The sequence below is a fragment of the Callionymus lyra genome, chromosome 5 (assembly GCF_982586985.1).
Source record: "Callionymus lyra chromosome 5, fCalLyr1.hap1.1, whole genome shotgun sequence".
NCBI lineage: Eukaryota > Metazoa > Chordata > Actinopteri > Syngnathiformes > Callionymidae > Callionymus > Callionymus lyra.
This window is the reverse complement of record NC_141822.1, coordinates 7,492,251-7,519,280: the sequence shown is the minus strand read 5'-3', so window position 1 is coordinate 7,519,280 and position 27,030 is coordinate 7,492,251. Positions and strand designations below refer to the sequence as shown.

The 27,030-nt window shown below is 38.8% G+C and overlaps 2 protein-coding genes across 8 annotated transcripts in view; one reads left to right on the top strand and one right to left on the bottom strand.

Annotated features, from left to right (window-relative positions):
• Positions 1–8,835, top strand: part of nedd4l (NEDD4 like E3 ubiquitin protein ligase) — a 41,058-nt gene extending 32,223 nt beyond the window's left edge. For all 6 annotated transcript variants that reach the window (XM_087790649.1, XM_087790651.1, XM_087790650.1 and 3 more), the window contains 3 exons: positions 537–633; positions 722–794; positions 7,144–8,835. In XM_087790649.1, the coding sequence (XP_087646775.1) occupies positions 537–633; positions 722–794; positions 7,144–7,246 (273 nt within the window). In that variant the 3' untranslated portion in view covers positions 7,247–8,835. The remainder of the gene's footprint in view (positions 1–536; positions 634–721; positions 795–7,143) is intronic.
• A 6,589-nt stretch (positions 8,836–15,424) lies between these two features.
• On the bottom strand, positions 15,425–23,774 carry alpk2 (alpha kinase 2). Of its 2 annotated transcripts, none has more exons than XM_087792419.1 (10): positions 23,300–23,774; positions 21,326–22,583; positions 21,103–21,250; positions 20,010–20,137; positions 19,901–19,945; positions 19,528–19,823; positions 19,364–19,452; positions 19,076–19,293; positions 17,702–17,750; positions 15,425–17,600 (listed from the first exon to the last, which is right to left on the bottom strand). In XM_087792419.1, the coding sequence occupies exons 1-10, from the start codon at positions 23,663–23,665 to the stop codon at positions 17,399–17,401; spliced, it is 2,799 nt and encodes a 932-aa protein (XP_087648545.1). In that variant the 5' UTR covers positions 23,666–23,774; the 3' UTR covers positions 15,425–17,398. The 2 variants fall into 2 exon arrangements, with proteins under 2 accessions (XP_087648545.1, XP_087648546.1); XM_087792420.1 differs by lacking the exon at positions 23,300–23,774 and adding an exon at positions 22,660–22,733.
• Between the last annotated feature and the right edge of the window lie 3,256 nt (positions 23,775–27,030).

Sequence of the window (27,030 nt, the reverse complement as noted above, 5' to 3'; positions counted from 1 at the left end):
CTCTTTCAAGAAACATCTTAAGACGTTTTTATTTGTTCAGGCTTTTCCTCGATTTTCTGGAACTCCTGTTGTTTTATCAGTTTTATCTTGATCTTTAAAGTATATACTTTATTAAATATTGTTTTGATTGTTTAAGCGCTTTGTGACCCTGGTCTGGAAAAGCGCTATATGAATAAAAATGACTTACTTATACTTACTTACTTACTTAATAAAGATCCACGAGATTGAGCACCTCTTTTCCACAGTTGGTCGAGAGGTCAAAGGTCGTGTGTTGTAATTATTAATTATCTCGTGACCTAAACCAAGTTATGTTATGTTTTTATTTCCCTGTCTTCTGAAACTTTTTTTTTTTAGAAAATCATTTCCAACTTAAATCTATCATTGATTTATTTCTTAACTAAAAGAACAAAAAGTGAGGTCCGCGCACTTACCTTAAGGACCACGAGATATCATCTCAAGTCTTAATCCACTCATCTCTAACTGGTGGCGTCGATCCGACCTCTTGCACTGACGACATTGTTTTTTCCGATCGCCAGGTCGTCCTGCTGATGGACGCCGAGAAGAGGATTCGTCTCCTTCAGTTTGTCACGGGAACATCCAGAGTTCCGATGAACGGCTTCGCCGAACTTTACGGTACCGTTCACGACAAACGAACTCTTCTTCTAGGAATCAGTTTGTTTTCTCAGCCAACGGGATGATCTTTACCTGTTTTCCTCCCAAGGCTCCAACGGCCCTCAGCTGTTTACCATCGAGCAGTGGGGAACTCCAGACAAGCTTCCCAGAGCTCACACATGGTACGTGCAAATGTGTCATATTTTCGGGGGGTTCATCGAAACTTGTTAATAAGGATCATATGAATCATTTGAAATATTTATTTTTTCTAGTTTCTTCGTCTTTTCTTCTTGGTTCCAAATAAGTGCTGATACAAAAATGATGTTGTCAGACACACGTTTATTAGTACCGTATATTTTAGACTATAAGGTGCACTTAAAATGCTTTAATCTTCTCAGAATTTGACCGCACTCCTAGTATTTATGACCTTTGTGTATTTATTCTGGTTTTACTTCGACTTTCATGTGGTACGCGGCTCTAAAAAAAAACCTCAAAATGTTTTAATACGACTTTAGTAACCCGTGAAGCAGAAATAAGAGGCTCTGCAACATGCTTAATGCGCCTTATGTACGAATAATACGGTGATAAAGAGATTAACGACATAATGATCTTCTAAATAACTCCATGAATGCCTTTCACTGCTAAAATTTGGTCACATGTCTGGAAGTTAATGTGTGTCATTGGACTTTGAATCTGAATTTCCAACACTGAATTAAATTCAATACAATTCAATTTAAAATTCAATATATTTAATAAATTCATTGTTCAGTCTAATAACTCGATGTAACAAAATAAAAATGTAATAATCAAACGTGAAAAAATTGTAAAAGGTTTTAATTTAAATAAATTCAATTTGTTATTTTTAACCAGATTTTTTAACACTGAATGTATTTACATTTAATCATTCCTTTTTTTTAATCGTTTTTTTTAACACGTGAATTCTTTCATTCATTGAACAAAAAATAGCGGCAAAATCAAAAGTGCTTAAAATTTGATGTTTTGATTCTGATCCTGTGCTGAACTGAATTGATCCGTTAGTGTTCCATCTACAGATCTAGAACCAAGGTCAACAATACGATGTATCGTGATTCTGAAGTAACAAGGGTATATTTGTGGTATTGTCCAGTACTTGACTCTGGTGTTGTGATAGTGTAGTAACAAGTATATATGTGTAGTATTGTCCAGTACTTTACTCTGGTGATGTGATAGTGTAGTAACAAGTATATATGTGTAGTATTGTCCAGTACTTGACTCTGGTGTTGTGATAGTGTAGTAACAAGTATATATGTCTAGTATTGTCCAGTACTTGACTCTGGTGTTGTGATAGTGTAGTAACAGGTATATATGTGTAGTATTGTCGAGTACTTGACTCTGGTGTTGTGATAGTGTAGTAACAAGTATATATGTGTAGTATTGTCCAGTACTTGACTCTGGTGTTGTGATAGTGTAGTAACAAGTATATATGTGTAGTATTGTCCGGTACTTGACTCTGGTGTTGTGATAGTGTAGTAACAAGTATATATGTGTAGTATTGTCGAGTACTTGACTCTGGTGTTGTGATAGTGTAGTAACAAGTATATATGTTTAGTATTGTCCGGTACTTGACTCTGGTGTTGTGATAGTGTAGTAACAAGTATATATGTCTAGTATTGTCCAGTACTTGACTCTGGTGTTGTGATAGTGTAGTAACAAGTATATATGTGTAGTATTGTCGAGTACTTGACTCTGGTGTTGTGATAGTGTAGTAACAAGTATATATGTGTAGTATTGTCCGGTACTTGACTCTGGTGTTGTGATAGTGTAGTAACAAGTATATATGTGTAGTATTGTCGAGTACTTGACTCTGGTGTTGTGATAGTGTAGTAACAAGTATATATGTGTAGTATTGTCCGGTACTTGACTCTGGTGTTGTGATAGTGTAGTAACAAGTATATATGTGTAGTATTGTCCAGTACTTGACTCTGGTGTTGTGATAGTGTAGTAACAAGTATATATGTGAAGTATTGTCGAGTACTTGACTCTGGTGTTGTGATAGTGTAGTAACAAGTATATATGTGTAGTATTGTCGAGTACTTGACTCTGGTGTTGTGATAGTGTAGTAACAAGTATATATGTGTAGTATTGTCCGGTACTTGACTCTGGTGTTGTGATAGTGTAGTAACAAGTATATATGTGTAGTATTGTCCAGTACTTGACTCTGGTGTTGTGATAGTGTAGTAACAAGTATATATGTGTAGTATTGTCGAGTACTTGACTCTGGTGTTGTGATAGTGTAGTAACAAGTATATATGTGTAGTATTGTCCGGTACTTGACTCTGGTGTTGTGATAGTGTAGTAACAAGTATATATGTGTAGTATTGTCCGGTACTTGACTCTGGTGTTGTGATAGTGTAGTAACAAGTATATATGTGTAGTATTGTCCGGTACTTGACTCTGGTGTTGTGATAGTGAAGTAACAAGTATATATGTGTAGTATTGTCCGGTACTTGACTCTGGTGTTGTGATAGTGTAGCAACAAGTATATATGTGTAGTATTGTCCGGTACTTGACTCTGGTGTTGTGATAGTGTAGTAACAAGTATATATGTGTAGTATTGTCCAGTACTTGACTCTGGTGTTGTGATAGTGTAGTAACAAGTATATATGTGTAGTATTGTCCGGTACTTGACTCTGGTGTTGTGATAGTGTAGCAACAAGTATATATGTGTAGTATTGTCCGGTACTTGACTCTGGTGTTGTGATAGTGTAGTAACAAGTATATATGTGTAGTATTGTCCGGTACTTGACTCTGGTGTTGTGATAGTGTAGTAACAAGTATATATGTGTAGTATTGTCCGGTACTTGACTCTGGTGTTGTGATAGTGTAGTAACAAGTATATATGTGTAGTATTGTCCGGTACTTGACTCTGGTGTTGTGATAGTGTAGTAACAAGTATATATGTGTAGTATTGTCCGGTACTTGACTCTGGTGTTGTGATAGTGTAGTAACAAGTATATATGTGTAGTATTGTCCGGTACTTGACTCTGGTGTTGTGATAGTGTAGTAACAAGTATATATGTGTAGTATTGTCCGGTACTTGACTCTGGTGTTGTGATAGTGTAGTAACAAGTATATATGTGTAGTATTGTCCGGTACTTGACTCTGGTGTTGTGATAGTGTAGTAACAAGTATATATGTGTAGTATTGTCCGGTACTTGACTCTGGTGTTGTGATAGTGTAGTAACAAGTATATATGTGTAGTATTGTCCAGTACTTGACTCTGGTGTTGTGATAGTGTAGTAACAAGTATATATGTCTAGTATTGTCCAGTACTTGACTCTGGTGTTGTGATAGTGTAGTAACAAGTATATATGTGTAGTATTGTCCAGTACTTGACTCTGGTGTTGTGATAGTGTAGTAACAAGTATATATGTCTAGTATTGTCCAGTACTTGACTCTGGTGTTGTGATAGTGTAGTAACAAGTATATATGTGTAGTATTGTCGAGTACTTGACTCTGGTGTTGTGATAGTGTAGTAACAAGTATATATGTGTAGTATTGTCCGGTACTTGACTCTGGTGTTGTGATAGTGTAGTAGCAAGTATATATGTGTAGTATTGTCCGGTACTTGACTCTGGTGTTGTGATAGTGTAGTAACAAGTATATATGTGTAGTATTGTCCAGTACTTGACTCTGGTGTTGTGATAGTGTAGTAACAAGTATATATGTGTAGTATTGTCCAGTACTTGACTCTGGTGTTGTGATAGTGTAGTAACAAGTATATATGTGTAGTATTGTCCGGTACTTGACTCTGGTGTTGTGATAGTGTAGTAACAAGTATATATGTGTAGTATTGTCCGGTACTTGACTCTGGTGTTGTGATAGTGTAGTAACAAGTATATATGTGTAGTATTGTCCGGTACTTGACTCTGGTGTTGTGATAGTGAAGTAACAAGTATATATGTGTAGTATTGTCCGGTACTTGACTCTGGTGTTGTGATAGTGTAGTAACAAGTATATATGTGTAGTATTGTCCGTTACTTGACTCTGGTGTTGTGATAGTGTAGTAACAAGTATATATGTGTAGTATTGTCCGGTACTTGACTCTGGTGTTGTGATAGTGTAGTAACAAGTATATATGTGTAGTATTGTCCGGTACTTCACTCTGGTGTTGTGATAGTGTAGTAGCAAGTATATATTTGTAGTATTGTCCGGTACTTGACTCTGGTGTTGTGATAGTGTAGTAACAAGTATATATGTGTAGTATTGTCCAGTACTTGACTCTGGTGTTGTGATAGTGTTGTAACAAGTATATATGTGTAGTATTGTCCGGTACTTGACTCTGGTGTTGTGATAGTGTAGTAACAAGTATATATGTGTAGTATTGTCCAGTACTTGACTCTGGTGTTGTGATAGTGTAGTAACAAGTATATATGTGTAGTATTGTCGAGTACTTGACTCTGGTGTTGTGATAGTGTAGTAACAAGTATATATGTGTAGTATTGTCGAGTACTTGACTCTGGTGTTGTGATAGTGTAGTAACAAGTATATATGTGTAGTATTGTCCGGTACTTGACTCTGGTGTTGTGATAGTGTAGTAACAAGTATATATGTGTAGTATTGTCCAGTACTTGACTCTGGTGTTGTGATAGTGTAGTAACAAGTATATATGTGTAGTATTGTCCAGTACTTGACTCTGGTGTTGTGATAGTGTAGTAACAAGTATATATGTGTAGTATTGTCGAGTACTTGACTCTGGTGTTGTGATAGTGTAGTAACAAGTATATATGTGTAGTATTGTCCGGTACTTGACTCTGGTGTTGTGATAGTGTAGTAACAAGTATATATGTGTAGTATTGTCCGGTACTTGACTCTGGTGTTGTGATAGCGTAGCAACAAGTATATATGTGTAGTATTGTCCGGTACTTGACTCTGGTGTTGTGATAGTGTAGTAACAAGTATATATGTGTAGTATTGTCCGGTACTTGACTCTGGTGTTGTGATAGTGTAGTAACAAGTATATATGTGTAGTATTGTCCGGTACTTGACTCTGGTGTTGTGATAGTGTAGCAACAAGTATATATGTGTAGTATTGTCCGGTACTTGACTCTGGTGTTGTGATAGTGTAGTAACAAGTATATATGTGTAGTATTGTCCGGTACTTGACTCTGGTGTTGTGATAGTGTAGTAACAAGTATATATGTGTAGTATTGTCCGGTACTTCACTCTGGTGTTGTGATAGTGTAGTAACAAGTATATATGTGTAGTATTGTCCGGTACTTGACTCTGGTGTTGTGATAGTGTAGTAACAAGTATATATGTGTAGTATTGTCCGGTACTTCACTCTGGTGTTGTGATAGTGTAGTAACAAGTATATATGTGTAGTATTGTCCGGTACTTCACTCTGGTGTTGTGATAGTGTAGTAACAAGTATATATGTGTAGTATTGTCCGGTACTTGACTCTGGTGTTGTGATAGTGTAGTAACAAGTATATATGTGTAGTATTGTCCAGTACTTGACTCTGGTGTTGTGATAGTGTAGTAACAAGTATATATGTGTAGTATTGTCCGGTACTTGACTCTGGTGTTGTGATAGTGTAGTAACAAGTATATATGTGTAGTATTGTCCGGTACTTGACTCTGGTGTTGTGATAGTGTAGTAACAAGTATATATGTGTAGTATTGTCCGGTACTTGACTCTGGTGTTGTGATACTGTAGTAACAAGTATATATGTGTAGTATTGTCCGGTACTTGACTCTGGTGTTGTGATAGTGTAGTAACAAGTATATATGTGTAGTATTGTCCAGTACTTGACTCTGGTGTTGTGATAGTGTAGTAACAAGTATATATGTGTAGTATTGTCCGGTACTTGACTCTGGTGTTGTGATAGTGTAGTAACAAGTATATATGTGTAGTATTGTCCAGTACTTGACTCTGGTGTTGTGATAGTGTAGTAACAAGTATATATGTCTAGTATTGTCGAGTACTTGACTCTGGTGTTGTAGTATTTACAGACCACATGACTCTTGACGAAGTCGTAACTGCTTTCATTTGTTTTCAAACCAAAATATTTCCAAACATCAGCTATAAAAGCTGCTGGAGTCAATGTTTCCTCTCGTCCTCAGTCATCTCCAAAGCCCAGATTTAGTTGTTCCTTAAGATGCTAAGGACGTGATGACTGCTGCCATCTAGTGGCTGGAAGTTCAATTGCAGCACAAAAGTAAACGCTGTTAAATTGTCAATAGAAGATTAAATTATTTTATTTTAAACAACATTTATTGATATATAAACCATAGACTCTCTAGTACAAACAATATGATTTGAAAAGCCAAAAGCGTTTTTTAATTGATACGTTGCTGTTGAATATTGACACTGTCTCTTGAAAAACTACATTTAAATGTATCAATACTTTCTTGGATCTTATTGCGTCACTGTAACCGATCACTGAAGGTATTTCCGGTGATTTCGATTTCCTCCGTCTGAGGCTAACGACGCCGTCCTGGAAGTAGATTGATCTCTCGTTCATGAGCAACTCTTTCCTCCTCCCTTAGCTTCAACCGCCTGGACCTGCCCACCTACGAGTCCTTCGACGACCTGCGGGAGAAGCTGCTCATGGCGGTGGAGAACGCACAGGGCTTCGAGGGCGTGGACTGAGACCCCGGCGTCGGACCGACGACCCAAACCATCGAAATCAAATCAACAAAAGAGAAAAAAAAAATCACCTGGATGTCAAACCAGCTGCTGTAGCAGTTCTGCACGAGCATGTTGTGCTGTGACGGCGAGTCCGAGCCACTACTTGAGCCAATATGCCTACTTTTTTTTGTTTTGTTCCTTTTTTTTTTTTAAATCCTCACATGCGGGACGGTGTTGAAGAAACGACTTCCTGTTTCCTCGACACCCGTGTGCAAATATCTCTGGTGCTGGAAAACATTTCAACGACTCCTCGTCTCACAATCGGTGGGTTTTAGGCATCAGGACCTCGAAAATCTGGTTTTCTAACGCGGCCGCGCGACGACCACGACACCACATTACCTTAGGGAATTTAGCCAATCACGTTTCAGGGACAGGGCCACGCCCCCCTCCACATTAGACGCTACACGACGAGTGCAATATAAGTTAGCTAGACGCTACTCTTTTATAACACAGCGCACCATAACACACTCACGGTGAAGACATCCAATCCAAACAACTATGTTTTATAAACAGACGCAGCAGGTTTTTTGTAGATTTTTTTTTTTAGTTTTGGTCGCGATTTTCTTAACAATTTAAGACTCTGGGATAAAATTATCTCCCAAATAATTATTTTATAATTTTTGGCAGTTTTTTTAAAATCAGTGCTTAATTCCTGGAAAAATAAACTACTATTTTGCAGATTCCCTTTTTTTTTTCCCCCAAGAGTCCCTCTCATTTGTAACGGTGATGAAAATATTTTTTATTTTATTATCGTAGAGCTCTGAATGCAGCATGAACCCAAATCTTGTGTTCGCTTGACCCTCATCGTAAAACGACAAAGTCTAATTTCGTGGTTCGTGAGAAGGACAATTTCAAAAAAGAAAAAAGAAAAAAAAAGGGTCTAGTTTCTGTGAGACGTTTGCATCATGATATTGATATTCATGCCTGTCGCTGTTCATAATGCTGTACATTGTTCTTGGAAAAAACGCATTTTAGGGTCTTTGACCGACTATAAATCTATGTACGCATTAACATTTAACAGAAGTATTACCATGGACACTAAGATGAAGCTGTGTGTGAGAGTGTGTGAGTGTAAGAAAAGCTGTGATTGCCACTGAATATAAAGCAGCACGTTTCCTACAAAATCATGTTTTTTTTTTTTCTATTTACTTTTTTCTCCTTTTTTTTTTGCTAACACTATGAACCTAAAGGGCACTTTATTGATCACTCTGAGGTCACGTCGCCTGTCGTCTCGTCATTAACTTGAATGTGATTGTTTTCCATTCAAAAGCACTTTCCGGGTGCAATACATATATATATATATATATAAATAGAGTCTGAACGTCTGCTGCTAACATAGAAAACGTTAACACGGGGGAAGCAAAGACTTCACTCTCTGGTTTAGTTTGATCTCTGTTCTCTTCCTTTCCTTTTTGTTGTCCAGTAAAGATTGGTCTTTTTTTTATCTCTTTTTTTTTTTTTTATTGATGAGGGAAATATCACTTGATTCACTGTTCTCTGCATCTCTGTGGTTCCTTTACCTTCAGTCAAATAAAAAGTCTGATTCTGAAGTTGTTTGCTCATTTTGAAGTCGGAAAGATGTCATTAAAGAAATGTACTGTGATTGAGGAAATTCAAAGAAAGCCCTTGAGAAACATTAGATACAAATAATGCTTAAAGTATTAATAAAAAATGTAGGTTAAGGTTGTAAAAATATATATGTATATGGTTATTCTTTCTATTAAAGACTTGTTTGTGAGGCTTTAACATTGTTTTAAATAATATACGGCAACATGGAATAAGAGTTAAAAAAGTATTTTAAGTGGTAGACTCAATATATTATTAACCCAACATTCATAATGTTATACAATGTAACTCAAAGTCATTACTAAATAAAATGGCCATATTTTTGTCAAAATGTCCGGTGTATGAACTTCTTACTTCTCCAGACAAATGGAAATCATCATCTTCACTCTTTTCTTTTAGGTTCAAATCTTTACGTAGTTTTTTTTGACGTTCCTCCATCTTTTCACGTGCTCCTCATCCTCAAAATTGGACAAAAAGCAGCAGCTGTGAGGTTTTTTTTTTCCTTCTTTTTTCTTTAGCCGACGTGTTCACTTGTGGTGGTGAAGGGACCTCAGTTCATTCACACACACAATCTGCGAGTTATCAGCCTCAAGGACGAGCAAATAAAAAGCACGCTCGACTCGGGGACATTTTATCAAACGCTCCTTCTGTCGATCTGGTGACAAACAAACCCGAAGCCAACTCCGGTTCTCCTGGTGCACCACACAAAACTCATGACTGCTCCATAGTTTTAACGTTTTTTATGGTCATTGTATCGAACCTCAATACAAACTTCGAATGTAATATATGTAAAAGTAAAATTTAAATTAATTACAGTTAATTCTTACATACTGTTTAATATATCTTTAACTACGTTTTCCAGTATGTACATCATGTTATTGAAATGAAAAAAATATTTATATTTTGTCCCACCAGGAGAGCGTATTAATTTTTCCTGATAAATTCATCTATAATGGTTTGTTAAACCCACTAGGGGTTCTTCTTCTTTTGTGAGCCCGGTGTCGTGCAACAGAATGACAGCGTCTGAGAAAAATGTGTCCCTCTCTGCTGGTTCTGTGGAAAAAGGTCTCTTTCTCCGATTGCTTGTGCGTGGCTATCAAAGTCGCTTTGGCGGGAAAAGACACTGCAATTCTGCTTTCTCTTCTTCTTTCTCAGGCATCCTGTGGGACCCGTGTCCACTCCCAAGAACGTCTTAGTTAAAAGAGGAGAGTATGATTCTGCTTGGGAAGGGTGTGATGTCGGTGAGGATTCTCACTTACCTGGAAGACTGGTTGATTATATAACTGTCACAAGAAGTAAGCTGCAGATCCCAAAATAGTGTGTGGACTCATGCTTCAGAACTGGGTTTCTAGGGTGAACGAATCAAGGTGTTGCTTGTCTCCTGGCACAGGGCTTCAAAAACATTGTCATGACAGCGGCGGTAAGTGACGGCAGTGGCTGTGATGGGGCGTCTCGGTCTCATTTCAGCTGCTCAGTCAGTGGTCAGCCTTGTACTGCTGAACATGAAGCAGCTTCAGATATGGTTCTTTCATCTCAGATTGGACCTTATTCAAGACAAAAACACCGTTCTGTCTCTACCCTTCCATGCTTGTCGAGGTGTGTTTCTCTGAGCCACTTAAGCCAGGCGGTGCCCCTGGGATGTGTCTAACATGTATGAGCGCACGGACGCATCTCCAACTGGATAGGGTGGCAGCTGCGGCCGAGACAAGGGCTGCGGTCTTTGGAGCAGCATCGTAGCTCTCCATATGGAACTGATGGCCATCTACTCTTTGCTATAGGACTCTCACACAAGGATGTTCTGCTTTAGTAAGGACAAGCTAACCTCTGTCACGTTTGTAAACCGACAGGGCGGTGTCATGTCCTTTGTTGTCCACAGGGTGGCCAGAAGGCTGCGTACCTGATTGGACAGACATCTCTCGTTGCTTGTGGCGCGTGACATCACCTGGGAAAGCAACGTTAGAGTAGACGGACTAGACTTTCCAGGGGAGTGCATTACGACATTTAGGCGTTGTCAGCAAAGGTGACAACCTTGCTGTGGAGCATATTTGGATGTCCCGTCGTGAACTTGTTGGGAAGCAGGGACAATTTTAAGGTGCAACATTGGTTCTCGCTGCTTGAAACTAACAACCCCCGTCTGGGAGTGGACGCCTTAGCCCATCCGGTATCGCCACTCAGGCTTCTTTAGGCTTTTCCAATACAGTGCCTCCTTCTCCTGCTTTAAGAAGAGTGAGGCTCAAGGGTATGAGGGTTGATTTTAATGGACACAGAGGCTCTGGTAGACATTCCCCATTTATGTACGCTAACTTTGCTGTGTGGGGCATTTTTTGACAAGAGTGGTCCACTGGGACTACATCTATCCCACTGCTTTCGCTTGGTGAACCCCACAGAAACAGCAAGCTTAATGAAGAAACCCTAGGTTATATCTATATGAATTGTTTGACGACCTCTATACGTATGGCCTAGAGCAGACTGATTCCCAGTCTGATATACTAACTTTTTAATGGGAAGTGAGGCCTTTTATAGATTAAGTAAGGCAGTAGAGGGCGTTTTGCTTACATTCCTAGAACCAGGGTTATGGAAGATATAACCTAGGTTTTTACAAAATAAAAGATAAAAACGAAAAAATGTAATTAAAAAAGTAATAATAACAACAAGTGAATCAAAAGTAAACAAAATGTACATTTTGGATACACAGTCTGGTCACTGCAAGTTGTGGAGTTCAGGAAGTTGACTGTTTACACAATTTATCTGTGGTGGCACCAGCCTTGTGAGCACGGCTGCACATGTCACTATCTTTTCCAGAAGGTCACTGAAGACCCGGAAATGTGTTCACCCCTCGAGAAACTGCTGGTCATGAATCGAGTCACTGTCTTACTACTATATTTCTTTGGTGAAATTATTTAGTTTCATGTTAGTTTGGACATTTGTTCAGTCCGCATGATTCCCATTAGAATGGAGGACATTCCAACACGTGGACCTTGAATATGACATCATACTTTGAGGTAAAAGTCCACTTTTTGACACATGGAAAAGTTCATTCAATAAGGTTTCTAAAAGTCCAAAGTGACATGATGTTGTCGCCATGGAGATGACACTCTGTACACCTGGGAAAAGTGGGGCCCGGGGGCCACATGAGGCCTTTTATACTATGTACTACTATACTTTATGTGTCCCTCATGTAGAAGCTTAGAATTTTATTTCGTATTTTTTTCTATTATTTATTACTAATCTCTAAATTTCTACAAGGCTTTTGTTGTAGCACTTTCGTTCTTCGCTTTTGTTGAGTATTCATTGTTGCACCTTTAAAAAATAAAAAAAATACAAGGAAGTGCTTAACTGTGAGATTATTCTTTTATATAATACAATAAAATAATAACATATCTGTCTTGATTTTTTTTTTACTTTTGCCCCTGACAACAACCATTGTATAAAATAAGGCCTCTGAGGAAATTTAATTGCAAACCACGACCACAGAAGGTGAAGTGAAGTGAAGGGTGAAATGGGAATACAGTGGATATAAAACGTCTACACACCCCTGTTCAAATGGCAGTTTTCTTTTAAACATAAAAAAAAAATCAAGATGAATAATTTCACCTCAAATCTGACCTTTACCTGTACAGTGTAATTGAAAAACAAAGTAAGTAAGTAAGTAAGTAAGTAATATTTATTTATATAGCGCTTTTCGAGACCAGGGTCACAAAGCGCTTAGACAATCAAAACAATACTCAAAAAAGTACATACTTTAAAGATCAAGATAATACTGAGAACAACACAGGAGTTCGAGAAATTCAAGGAAAAGCCTGAACAAATAGAAACGTCTTAAGATGTTTCTTAAAGGAGTCAGTAGATCCATCAAGAGCAAAGAGAGAGGAAGATCGTTCCAAAGCTTAGGAGCAACAGCCTGAAAAGATTTCTCTCCTCTGGTCCTGAGCCGTGTGCGTGGAACCATAAGTAGATTCTGATCCACAGACCTCAGAGCCCGAGCTGGGGTGTAAGGCTGGATCAGATCAGTGATGTAAGGAAGAGCCTGACCATGAATAGCTCTGAAAGTAAGAACCAGAAGCAGAAGAAACTGGAAGCCAGTGAAGAGTTTTAAGGATCGGAGAAATGTGAGTTCTCCTACTTGAGCGGGTCAGAATTCTCGCTGCAGAGTTCTGAATCAACTGCAGACGAGAAACAGAAATCTTTAAGGGCGGTGAAGTAAAAATAAATAAATCAGATAACGAAGATATAAGTCAGGCTGAGGCCAGATAATAATTTCCGAGGAATTAAATATACCATGGAAAACAGTGAAGACCGTCATCGTCGGGTGGACAAAATATTGCACAACAGCGACATTGACAAGAACATGTCGTCCGTCCAAAATTGATTAGACAAAAAGAAAACTAGCTGCCAAGGAGGCTGCCAAGAGGCTGACGGCAACACTGAAGGAGCTATAAAAGCACTGGCTTTGTAGTACATGTGACAACAATCTCCCGTCTTCTTCACATGACTGGGCTCAAGGTGGCAAGATGGAAAGAAAAAACAAAAACACAACATCCAAATATTTTCCAAAAAGACATTTAAAGTCTCACAAAAGTTTGTAATAAATGTGTTCTGGTGATGAAGCCAAGGTTGAGATGTTTTGACATCATTCCATAAGATATATTTAGCGCAAAAACAACACTGCCTACACTGAAGCATGGTGTTGGCCATTGGGTCTGTGTATCTTCAGCTGGAACTGGGGCCTTAGTCGGGTTGAGGGAAGGATGGACACTTCCAAATACCAGTCAGTGTTGGCACAAAACCCTTGACCTCCTGTTAGAAAACCCTGGAGAAGAACTTCATGTTTGAACACGACAATGACCCAAAGCACACGTCTAAATCAACAAAAGAATGGCTTCACTGGAATAAGTTAGGACTTTGGAATGGCCTAGTCAGTGTCCAGACCTGAATCCCATCGAACATCTGTGGGCTGATCTGAAGAGGGCTGTGAACAGGAGATGCAATCTGTCACATCTGGTGCGTTTTTGATTGGCTGATAAGTTGATAGGCTCCTAATCAAAAGACTGTGTTCTGTAATAAAAGCCACAATTGCTGCAGCAAAGTATTGGTTTAAGGCCTTGCAGTTTGTTTTTCAATTGCATTGTACAAGTTATATGTCACATTATAGTAGCCCTGATATAGATTTATACTGTAGCAACAAAGGTATATTTGTAGTATCGTCGAGTACTTGACTCTGGTGTTGCAGAATTTACAGACCACATGACTCTTGACGAAGTCGTAACTGCTTTCATTTGTTTTGAAACTGAAATATGTCCAAACATCAGCTTTAAAAACTACTGGACTTACTGTAGCCTCTCGTCCTCAGTCATCGCAGGGATAACGCGGGATTTCAATGTTCATTTGGCGCCTGAAGACAGAAATTACTGAACAAACGTGAAGCGTAAAGATTTGGATGTAAAATCAATATGATTCATTTAAATTTACACACACATTATTGAACTATACATTTTATAAAAATGGCAACACATTAAATATGATTTTCAAGCCAAAAAGAATGAATAAAAAATTCAAGGATACAGTGCTGTCAAATATCGATACAGTATCATGGAAATAATATTGCGATGTATCACCATATCAATATTTTCTAAACCCCCTACATCACAGATAGAAAAAGTACTGAAATTATATTTTGAAATTATTATAATTTTCATTAAAAAAAAAAACTGGCATCGGAACAGGAGTTTGTAAACTTTTTTACATCCATCCAGTTTTCTTGACAACGTCTGAGGAATTGTATGTATTTTCTTCTGTGTCCTTATTAATGTTGGTTCATATGAATAGATTATTTATCTTCCAAAATGTTTTGTGTTTCCAAAAAAACAATCTTTATTCAATTTGTGTTTTTTTTAAATGTCAAACTTGGTAGAGCCAGCTCATCTAACTCAAGCGATAACTTAACCTCTCTTTTGCCGACGGTCAACTTCCCTCCGGCATTACCCTTCAAAAGAAGTCCCACGTTGCCACACCAAAGAGTTTCTGGCTACCCCACCCCCCATCCATCCCCCCGCCCCCCCCTGGTCACCCTCCACCTCTGGTCAGGGTCGATCGATACTTCGCCTGTAGCTTATCACCAGTGTGGAGCCGGCTGTTTGCCCAAAGCAGGCTGAGTCTACATAAAGACAAACTCACCACCAATCGCCTCACGATCCTGCAGCTCCCACTGGACTTTAACATTTTGAAGAGGCCACTTTGCCGAGAGAGACGCAGGATGGACGGACGTGTTTGGAGGTGAGTCTGACGCTGTTGACGATCAGCAATACTTTAGAGAAGACAGGGCACGTGAAAAAATGTACTTTACTTTGTCACTCAGACGCAGCAAACCTTTAAACTCAAATGATAGTTAAATTACATTGATCTTCAACATTAATCTTTACTTTTCTCCTCCAGGTTTTCATTCTGCAAATCATCCGGCGCCTTTGACCTCCGTCCTCCAGAGCTGTGGAGTGTGACAATGGTGTTTGTGTCTCACAGTGTCAAACGCCATTATCACACTAAATAGCTACAGTGTGAAAATCCCAGCGCCAATTTTTCACCACGTTTTGTTGTTTTATGAAGTGAAATTTAGATGTTTGTGACATTGGTTTTTGAATTACCATGAGAAAAGTGTTTAAAACTATTTTAAGTTTCTAAAAAGTTGGAACAATCAAAGCTAAATGAGTGAAACGGACTACAAACTTTTTATGAAGGTGTAATTCCCCATATGGCCTGAGTGGCAGTAATGCGCTCATTTAGAAATTGTCACAAAGAATTTGGATTTTGTTTGTGTTTAAAATGTAACACAAAGAAAATTACTCCCAGGTTCCGTAGGTTTATTTTTTAGTTAATTTGATTTGAACATTGTAGTTTTAAAAAAAAGTTCACAATGAATTTTTCATGAAAAACTCTTATGGTTTATAACAAAAAACAACAACGTTGTCAAAAATCACAGCAGCGGAGGAAACTATCTAAAATAAAACAAATAATTCAATTAACTTTTTTGAGGGGAAGTAGTAAACTCTCTTTTCAATTTTATGCTTAATAATACATCATACTTAGGTCAATTTAAATGTATTTATTTAAATGATTAAATAATATTGCACAAGAACAAGTCTGGTTAAATTTGATTTAGGGAATTATAAATTAAAAAACATTTAATGAAATCTTTGAATTGAACTTGAATGAACTTTGAGCCTATCATGGTGTAACTATTATACCAATATTTTATATTGATTTTAAAACCAACACTTACTTATTGAACTTAAAATTGTTATGTTCGTATAACTGGAATAAGTTCTATGAGTAAAACAAGGTAAAAAACAAAATAAGTATTTATTCTGAAATTATTCAAAAGAAAAGTTTAAGAAAACTAAAAAAAATAAACAAATTCAACCTTCCAATAAAAAAATAATATAATTTCCAAAAATATTCAATGTTAAAAAAACAACATTTCAATAAGAATTTGTTTCAATATTTGAAATGTTAAAATGTCACTGCTTCTGTAAACAAAGCGCAGAAGCTAAAGCGACACGATGGTGGCGTTCTGAACAAACAAACCTTACTTGACTAAAAACTTCTTCTACTGACCAACATGAGTCTTCACCTCAATAATAGCAGGAAGGTGTAAATTACACAACCGTGATGTTGTCGCTCTCAGAGTGACCTACTTATTTATACTCGTCAGGTGCAAATGTGCAGCCGTAGACTCTTGACTGCACATTTGTAAACACTCTCGCTGCACATTCTCCTTTGAAAAAAATACACACATTTCCAGCTATTTTTGATCTAAAGAAAGTAGAGAAAGTCTGATCATATCGTCTTTGAATACGAGTGTAGCGAAGTCATTGGAACCATGGATCGCTTAACTAGGTCAGCGGTTAAAATAGATGCATATTACATGATAACCAGTTAAACTGAACTGAACTGAACTGAAGATACACATGAAGTTTGTTGCTGAACCTTTCACTGACGGAGCAATGAAGCAGTAATTTGAATCATCCATAAACAAATAAACTTTTTATTATCCTGTCACTTCTGATTTCCTTCAAACACAAACATGAAATGATATTCGTGAGCAACTGAAAACAAGGGTAGATCCGTATTTTCATTCAGAATAAAAAGAAAGAAATTGCGTGTTGCATTGATGTTGCTATTTAAAGTAAAGATCAACAAGCACGTAAACACTTAAACACCTGTACACTTTTCACCAAACAACCAACGAAATGATTCAATAAATCAATAAACTCTGAACTACCATCTCTGTTTCTTCACTGAAACAATAAATAAACATGTCTAACAAAGAAACACTCGCACATCAAACATTCAGTATTTAAATCAACAATTTAAAAGTTCATTAATTTAATGAACTAATGGCTACTTTCCAAAAGTAGAAAGACTCGTTTTTTAGACGTTAGATATCAAATCTAAGACATCACTGATGCAACAAACCGCATCACTTGTCAATTTCAAGTGTTTCAATTGTCACGAAAAAGTAAAGACTTCCTGTCCTTCATCGTGTTGTCACTGTTATGACTTCCCCTTCAAGGTCGGCCCAAAAACTTTCTTCTTCGGGGCCACAGAGGCCTGCGGTTTGGCTTTGGGAGCCGGTTTTTTGGCTTTAGGCTGGAGGGAAATGAGGCCGAGGATCTCGCAGTAGGTGTTGCACTGGTGCAGGGCTTTAAACTGGTCTATGAAGGAGGTGGAGCAGTTCCCCTTGAAGCCCTTGTAGCTGGAGAATAAAGATGTTTAAAGTAAGATTCAAAGTTTTAATAAACACCAAGCTCATTCATTTTGTTTTTATTAATTTGTAAACAAAATTAAAACACTCACCCTTTCTTACAGGTTGCTATTCCCACGTCGGTGAGCCTCATTCCAACTCCTGAAATAAGAAAGTTCTTAATATACCATCATTATCATTTCAGTAGACATGATACCAGACCGACCACCATAAACACAATGTTATCCATAACAACATTAATTAATTAATTAATAATTAATGAATATGAACATTCAACATGGCATCTCTACTTCCCACACTGAACCTTTTTCCTATTTATCGATCAAGTCAATCATTGATCAAGTCTGTGTAAAAAGTAAAATGTGTTTTATTCAGAAACTTCACTTGAGGAACTTACACAATTCTCACGGAGTAATACTATAGAGTATCGCTGAGTAATACTACAGAGCCCCTCAGAGTTATACTAGAGAGCGCCACAGAGTAATACTTGAAGGTGCCGTGGAGTAATACTACAGATTCTGGCCGAGTAATACTACAGAGTCTAGCGGAGTTATACTACAAAGCCACATGTTGTGAGACTACCGATTATCATGGAGTAATACTGCAGAATATCGCAGAGTAATACTGCACAGCTCCGCAGAGTAATACTACAGAGCCCCGTAAAGTAATACTAAAGAGCCGCACAGAGTAATACTAGAGAGGGCCGCAGAGTAACACTGCCCAGCCCCATGTTGTAATAGTACAAAATATAATACTGCTACTTTGCATTACTAATTCTCTCACCCATATATTAAAGACATTACATAGACACACACCTGCTGTATGCAAATATTTGTGTCAGGTTCATGTTGGACAACATGCTAAGGAACAGTAACAGACACGCGTCATGTGACCCAGTCATTTTGCATATGTTACTGTTTGGATCATGATTTATACTTGATCTCGAAATACTTGAATTCTTACTTTGACTTAGTACAATTCTAAAACGGACTCTGTCTACTTTTGTTTCTGGCACCACAATCAGCAGGAGCTTTTTTTAATTTAGGCCTTTGCAATTGGAAAATTTCCTTTACTTGAAACTTTGATGAAATTTTTCTGAGGTCGGTAAGCACAACCAGAATTCGTAAATAAGTTGCGCCAGGTTATAGGTGTCCATTTTTTAAGAAAGTTAAATGATTTGTTTGCTTTGTAGACTGAAATATAACGGTGCTAATTTTATCTATTACATTTCAAGCGGCACAAAATGGCATCACATAGATTGGGTTAATAAATGGGCAGTATTATTAGGTTAACGAACATCTCAATATGGCTGTAAATAAAGCAGAAATATTTTTTTTTTTCAAATAGTAATTGAAAAAAAACAAAACATTGTGTATTCCAGCTAGTAAGGGCAAGCGGTTGGGAGATTTGTTACGATACAGCAAACAAACAAACACTTTAAGATGAATTTGAAAGTTGTTTCTTACCCTGCATGTCAGTGACCAGCAAGTTGCCCTCGGTCTTTGCGTAGACCCAATGCTGAAAGGCGCAACACTTCCGTCCTGCCTCAGAGTCTCGTCTCATCAGGTTGATCTCTTTACCGTCTTTGACCGAATACTTGACGAAGTCACCAATCAGCTCTTCCTCCAGGGTGGCGTACGGGATGTCGTTGGACGGACGATGCACCAGAAAGATTGGAATGATCCTGGTCAATGAAGAAACAAAAGTGCTTTGGGTTCTATTTACTGTTGCTTTAATCTGATTTAGAAACTCACTCTGGGACTTTTCCAAAAGCTTCGCAGCCATGAGCTTCAGCTGTGTATGCTTTGATAAACTCTCTGGCTGTGTTTTGAACCTGGCACTCCTGCAACACCATATACTTTTGTAACAGTTGTCTTTTCAAAGAAGTGACATCTTTGAATTTCCCTGACCAACTCACCTCCACTGCCAGGGTGAAGTTCCTCGTGATCAGCTCCTCGCTGTTCTTGGTTCCGTAGCTAATGGCGTTATGCACTTTGAGCACGCAGGAGTGTCCCGGCAGTAACATTGGCGCCTTGCTCGTCTGGAGTTTGGTCCTGAACGCACGCCGATGCATCCCCTCCCCAAAGTGAGCCTTCTCGGTGACGATGCTGACATCGTGGTTCTCTCCAAAGAACTGCTGCTTGAGGAAATCCTCTTTGAACATCAGCCTGGAGCAACTGACGTCCTCTTCTTCACATTCCTGGACTGGTGCAACTGAAGGTAGGAAAAGTTTAGAGCTGAAGTACCTCAAACAACAAACCATTCAGGTAGACTATGGAATCTCAACTCACTTGCGATGGTTGTCGGAGACAAAGGGATGACGACTTCACTCAGAACTGTTAAACAATCAAAAACAGTTAAAGATAATACACCAAATCTATATTTTTATTTATTTCTTACCTTCATAGGTAAGCAGGTAGTCCAGAGTAGCCGACCCATGAGAGCTCTGCAGGCAGCACTGGTACTTGCCCAGATCTTTGTGGGACGCATTGGAGATGTTCAGTAAGACTCTGCTCTCGTCCCCTGCACTTCAGAAAGGTGTTGGAGTCACAAGCCAAACATTTGTATATTCATTTCAATAGTCACTGAACATTGGTCAATTTTAGTTCTCAGCCCTTATCTGGTTTTCTTCTTATTGTAACTTAGGTGCCTAAGCATATGTTCTGTTCCGAATTGGAGATAGATTCATGAATGGACCTAATCTGCCTAAGATTTCAGTTAAGTTGTTCCACCGATCCCGTCAACTCATCTCCCCACCCATACATCTGTGCATATGAACTGTTAAGATCTGATCCATTTTTTTTTTTAGCTTTTGTCGCTTTTCGCTCTAATTAAACATGACAACATTTAATTGCAAACATTTAAACAAGTTAATGGCTTAAAGATCAATTTTAATATCTGCTCGGGCCCTCACACTGACCAATGAACGAGGTGTGGTCAGAAATACTAACTTAAACAGACATTTCACGTCAGCTGATGAAGCTTCGCAAAACAGTGTCATGTTGTTCAGAGGTCAGTAGGTGGCGCCATCAGTTTAAAAATGATGTATCATTAGAACAGTTGGTCAAAACAATGGAAACTAGTGCAGAGACGCCATCTAGTGGACTCTGAACATAATGACACTGCTTCATGAAGCTTCACCAGACCATCATTAGGGCTAAGATTAATCTGTTTCTTTTTAGAGTAATAGACAAAAATGTTTGTTTATTGTTATGTAGCGACTGTAGCTCAGTTGTCTTCATCTTTGTTTAAGAAGACACTTGAAAACATCCACATACCTCCATATTGCTTGTATGTAACGTCCATCTTCTATTGAAGCCTGCATATGTAAGCTTAAAATGTGTGCCCTCTCGTGTTGAATGAAAACTTATAACTACGTCCTTAAATCCACATGGTTCAATTGCTAGTAAACCATAATATGATATTAACAAGCACTAACTTTAGCCTATAGGTTCACGTGCAATGGATACGGTGCTTAAAATGTTATAATTACCTTCTTTTAAATTCAGCTAGAGTGGCTCCCTCTCTTCTCCAGGTCACAGTGTGTTCAGTGAACACGGCTGTAAATTGACACCACAAGCAAAGGCTTTGTGGGTCTCCGCTCACTGGCAGCACCTGAATTGGCTGCACAACTTTGGGTTCTGCAAACATGACATGCGTTGCTGTTATCTGTTCATGTCATGCAAAGTGTATAATCTCAGGCGAAGATTCTCTACCTTCTTTAGGCACAGCTGTCTTTTGCTTAACAACCTCGCTGAAGGTCTTTTTCCTTGTGGCTCCAGCATCTGTCTTTGAGACATCCTTCCTGTCCTGTGCCGGAGCAGCAAGTTTCCCTAGTTTAGACTCCAAAGCACCGACAATCTTCCCAAACTTGTCCTCCGATAGGCGTCTCCTCTTTGCGATGTCATCACTGGGAGGATAAATAGGACTTTTCGGATTCTGTTCCTGATGTCCTTTGTGGGCATGTTTTCCATCCGGTAGCTTTTTCTCACCGTCTTTAGGAGCATTCTTGGCACATGTAGTTATCTTGGCCTCGAACATGTCAATCCTTCCTTTTGCAGTCTTTTGTTTTACTGCCGTCTCCACTTCATTGTGAGAATCTGTTTTAGGTTTAACCGCATCTGCATGCTGACCATGTTTCTTCTTCTTCTTGCTGTGTGGTTTCACCATCTCAAAGACGACTTCCCCTTCAGTCCTGTCATTCTCAATCTCAGACGCTCTTTCCTGATTTTCTCCTGTAGTCGTTTCATTGCTGATCGGCTTCTGTGGAAGGCCGGCAGACAACTTATCTTGCTTCCTCACAGCTGGATGAGGAACAGACTTGTCCTTTTTATGGGTTTTGTTCGGCATTTTATCAGATATCTTCTTGCTTAGGCCGGACTTGCTGCTTTGTTTTTGGAATCTGGGAACAAACGGGTCATCAATGTCTAATGTGAAAACTGCAACACGGTTCTCCTCTGAAATCTTGAAATGTTTCTCAGAGATGGGAGTTAAATTTGATAAATCCCTGCTGAAATCATTAATCTTCTCAATAAGCGTCTTCTTTGTACTGAATGAAGTCAAAACTTCCTCAGAAGAGCGTTCTTCTTCTTTAATCCCTTTCAAGTCCTTATCACCTTCCAAGGGATAAGCGTTTCCATTGCATGGTATTTCCGCACAACTGTTGTCATTGACAGACCTTTTATCGCAAATGTGATCTGGTTCTGAAATGCTGTTGGTCCAGAGGGAGGAGCTGATCCTTAGTGCAGTTGAGGGCATCATAAACTCACGACCCCCATGCTCAGGTTCCACCTGACATGCTCCGTCAAGTCCTCCCAGCGTGTGTGTCTGTTTGCTTTTTGTGTCCACATCAAACACGTGAGCGATGGTTAGCGTCTGAAGAACATCGGAAGGCACTATTTTTCCAAGTTGGAAGATCTGATGAACCGTTGTTCCACTCGCTTGAATCACGTTACGCTCCGTGTCCCTGGATGACTTAGGGATACGAAAAAACAAACATGTATACTGTTAAATACCATCATAAAGAAAATTCTGCCTTTTGCTCGCTTACCCTGCTGCAGACCTAAAACCACTGGAACAGACACGTACAACTATGTTTTTGACAGAAGCTGTAGTCAAGCGCTCCTGTAAACTGTGGAACTGCTTCTGCTCTAAAGATGTTTTAAAGGAGGTTGTGTGAAGAGGAGTGAGAGAGTAGAGGAGGATCATGTTATAGTCCTCAGCTGTGCTCCCCTCTCACCCATTACTCTGACACTCCAGGGATGTGTGCTATTATCATTGAACTCTTGACTATTATTAGATGCCATTTCTGTACATCAAAAGTTTTCCTCTCAAGCACTCCAGTTTCCTTCGGCACACACAGCCCGTTAGTCTTTGAGATCAGAGCCAAAAGGCTTTGGACATAATTGAGAATCGAAGCGCAGTTGCCAAATAAAAAAAATGGGCTTTGACCCAAGAGCCCTCGTGGGTGTGTGATAAACACTCCTGAGTGACCATCAAGTCTGAGGCATCACAAGATCGTCTCTCAGTCTCGCATTCTTTGGACTGTTCAGCGACAAGTTTCCAAAACACATGACTGAATTATTTATTGGCTGCACCTGCAATGTCAAACCGCTCCACAACTTGCTCACGGCCAAAAAGGTATTCAAGGTTTTGTAAACAAAAACACAAAAAACATTGAAACAACTTACTGTTTTTTTCAAGATGCAAGTTTCCTCCAGAACATCTGTATCCTCGATTATATTGAGAATCATTTTTTCATCTCTCTCTGACGTCCCATCATATTGACTAAAGTGGCAAAATTCCAAATCAGATGTGGACCCAGAGAAGAGGGCAGGGGTGTCCACACCACGTAGTCCGGGAGAGTTCTCTTTACCACCAGAAAAACACAAGGAAGGATGCCGTTTGGCCTGGATCTCCTCTTGAGCAGCAATTTTCGACCCACACAAGGATTCAAGAGTCTGGATGCTGTCTCTCTCAGAATGCTCACTTCCTGGTGCCACAAAAGACAAGATGGAGTTTTGCTGGATGTTCTGGGGCTGATCTTGAACTCCCATAGTGGATCCCTCTGCACCACTGCCTCTTTGTATGTCCGCTTCTATGATTGCTTGAGTTAAAGCGTCTATCTCCACTCCGATCTCTGAGACTTCTACAGGCTGAGCTGAAATGATCCCAGTCCAGTCAGAGAGTGCAGTTGTCCAGCTGTCTACTGAAGACCACCTCTGAACCGGTGGCCCCCTGCCTCTGTTTTCATGAACTGACCAACCAATCCTGTCGCAGTTGTCAGGGATGTAACCTGACTCTGGCACTTGTTCTTGGGGAAAATACAAGTCCTCTGCATCAGAGTGTCCGTCCTGCGTCACAGAAAGTTTGATCTGTTCCAAGATGTCCCGTCCTTCTGGATTGTCATACGTCAAATACTGACAGGCGTCCAGCCACAGCTCCACTTGACTGTCACACTCTCTGACTTGCAAGGTTGATTTATTCTCCACACTTTCTGACTCACATATGTCACCAGCAGTGGTACTCGGTGCCTCATACCCGCACAGAAAGGAATCACAGTCCAGCACAGCCCTCTTCTTGAAACAGCCATGATGGCATTGAGATGCCACGTCCAGTGATTCACACGGAGACTTAGTGTTACAGTAACTCTCTGACTCTTCTTTTATCCCGGAAAGTGACTGGTATTCGGGACAATTAATCTCCTGGGGCTCAACAGAAGGTCTGAGGATAAAGTCTTGGGTCTCACTTTCAAAGATGTAAAGTTCTGTCATATGTTCTACTGCTGAGTCACTTTCCAAACTGTCAGACCGATTGGATCGTAGTCGTAATGGCTGGTTGTTGTTTATTTGGTCATAGTTGACCTCCATGACGTCTTTTATTGGGGGAAACAAAGGCTCAAGGGAGCTTTCGGTCAATATAATTCCTGAGTCTGATATAAATTTAGGTGATGTTTGGTTCAAATATGCGTCAAAGGAGGTACTTAAGAGTGGTATTTAGAGACGTTTGGGAGAAGCTCAACAGATTTCCTGAACGCTTCAGAGTATTCCGGCATGACCTTTGTAGATATAGTGGGGCCGGAAAAAGTTGGAAGGGAATCTAAATCCTCAGAGTCGGATGGAGCTGCTGGTGACCGTGACAGGTCGTCCTCAAAAACAAGTGGACCATCCATCAGATGTCGGCATAGAAGTTTGCAGGGGAGTGTTTCAGGTTTGCGATCTTCCAAAGTCTATAAATGGGACTTTCATCTTCTCTCGCCAGTCCTGCTGGATCTTGATATAAGGAGCTTCATCCTGTAATTTAATTAACAAATAAAAAAACAAAACATGAACAATACAAATGCACACATGGTCATCCTTGTCTTTTTATCTCATGGTCTATTTTGAGTTCTTTGAAATGACACTTAAAGATAACCTTCGGTTGATAACGATATCTGGACTGTGATAATGGCATTCTTTAGATTCCTGAAGAGAAGGAGAAGACGAAGAAGCACACAAACAACAAGTCTTCAATTTTGGATTGAAAAGGAGATGAATAAAATAAAGACATTTGAACATTTCAGTTCTTACAATGTTTTCTTTTCCCAAATGTAGGCTGTTATCTTTAGTCAATTTCTTAACTCTCGGTCAGAACTAAACTAATAGCATCACAGGTATGAGTGCAGCTGCTTTCTATAACTACCATTTATAGATTTATAGACTTTAAGTGGATAATCATGATCAAATTTAACCTGGAGTAGTAATTTACTATATTTACTCTGCCAAGCTGCTTCAAGGGCCTTGATTCACGAGCCATGCAGTGTTTGCTCCTTCAGGCCAGTGTCAATAGTTTACTCCTCTTTGAGTCCCTAGTTTTGATAGCAGACAAGCTTATGTAGAAAAATATCTTTATCATAATAATATCTTTCATTATAATGTTGGAGGATCTCTTAATTTACTTTAAGGATGTCTTAATTTCACCACGATAGACATTTTCAGATTGTATTTTCGTTCTGTGGAAAGTGTTCTGTTTCATTTAAACATATAAATGATTTATTTTGGCCTGAGGTTAGCGAAAAAGTTTTTTTTTAATATATCTTTTTCCTTTTAATCATATTTTAAATAACCTCTATTTATCTTGTCTAGACTAGAGACATGCTGATTTATTGAGGTATTTCAAATAGCTAAAAGTCCCGGGCGTAAGAAGCTGTCGCACATTTTGTTCAGTACAAGTACAACATGTTTTTGATAGGAAGTGTTGAAGCGTGACAGGGAGCGGATACTAAAAGACACTGGAAAAATACCAGAACATCTTCACCCATGACCTGCATTTGTCACATTCCTGCGACAGTCAAAGAGTCCAGCTGCCGCGGCTGTTTACTAAGAGAAGGTGCTGCAGTTGAATAATGAAGGAGTTTCTTTAAATGGATTTGCAAATACAATTTTTGATTGAGCTGTATTTGTAATAAACATTAGGCTGTTTTTATCTTATTCCATTTTTCTATTATTCTCCACCAGTTGGATGTCACTCCTAAAACTCTTATTCCCATTTTTCTTGGGCTGCACAATCACTCCTTCCTTGACGGAAAATAAAATGTCTCTCATATCAATGAATGGAAACCAATTATTTTCTCAGAAATTACAATTACTTAATTCGAGAGAGAAGAAAAAACAAAACAATTTGAGGATGATTCCTTATTTCTTATTTCGTTTAAATATTTCTCTCGCTGTTCTTAATGTTTTTGGTGTCTTTCTCCATACTTGTCCGGACCCTGCAGTGAGCCGAACGCACAACGTTGGGATTTAATTAATGGACTGTTATCACGCCTAGACAGGAACACTGATGGGAGGCATAATTTGGATATTATTTGTGTTTTAGTCGAGACTACACCAACCAAGACCTGTACATTATCAACAGGGGAGAGTAATGAGAGAAGACCAAGACTTTTACAAGAACTCAGAAATCAACACGGAACAAAAAGCCACTATATTTTTTAATCCTTTTTTTTTTAAACAAATTATTCTTTAAATAAAGGCAATTGCAACATTTGTTTAAAAAAGGTACCCAATACTTGACATGAAACGAAAAATAGACAACTTGGGTGAAGTGATGTAACTAGTACCGGTGAAACTGGTAACCACCTTAAATTTCCTTGATCATTGATCATTACTGTGGCTATAATGAATAACCGTCAGACAGTTTTTGATTACCTTACTTCGCCAGTAACCCTCTGGTGAATTCTCATTGCCTAAGGGTAGAGCAGTGTTTATATTGTTTCCACCTTCAGAATATGCATCAGTAGCCGAGGATTTGGTGTTCTCTGTGTTATCTTTACCTTTTTAGTGTATATTCTATTGAGTATTGTTTTGATTGTTTAAGCGCTTTGTGACACTGGTCTGGAAAAGCGCTATATAAATATAAATAACTTACTTACTTACTATAT

Coding starts and splice junctions, on each gene's coding strand:
- alpk2 (XM_087792419.1), bottom strand. CDS start 23,665: ATGGGAGTTCAAGATCAGCCCCAGAACATCCAGCAAAACTCCATCTTG. Junction 20,138..21,102: donor CTAGCTGAATTTAAAAGAAG/GTAATTATAACA, acceptor ACCTTTCTGAAG/TGCAGGGGACGAGAGCAGAG. Junction 19,294..19,363: donor GCTTTTGGAAAAGTCCCAGA/GTGAGTTTCTAA, acceptor TTCATTGACCAG/GATCATTCCAATCTTTCTGG.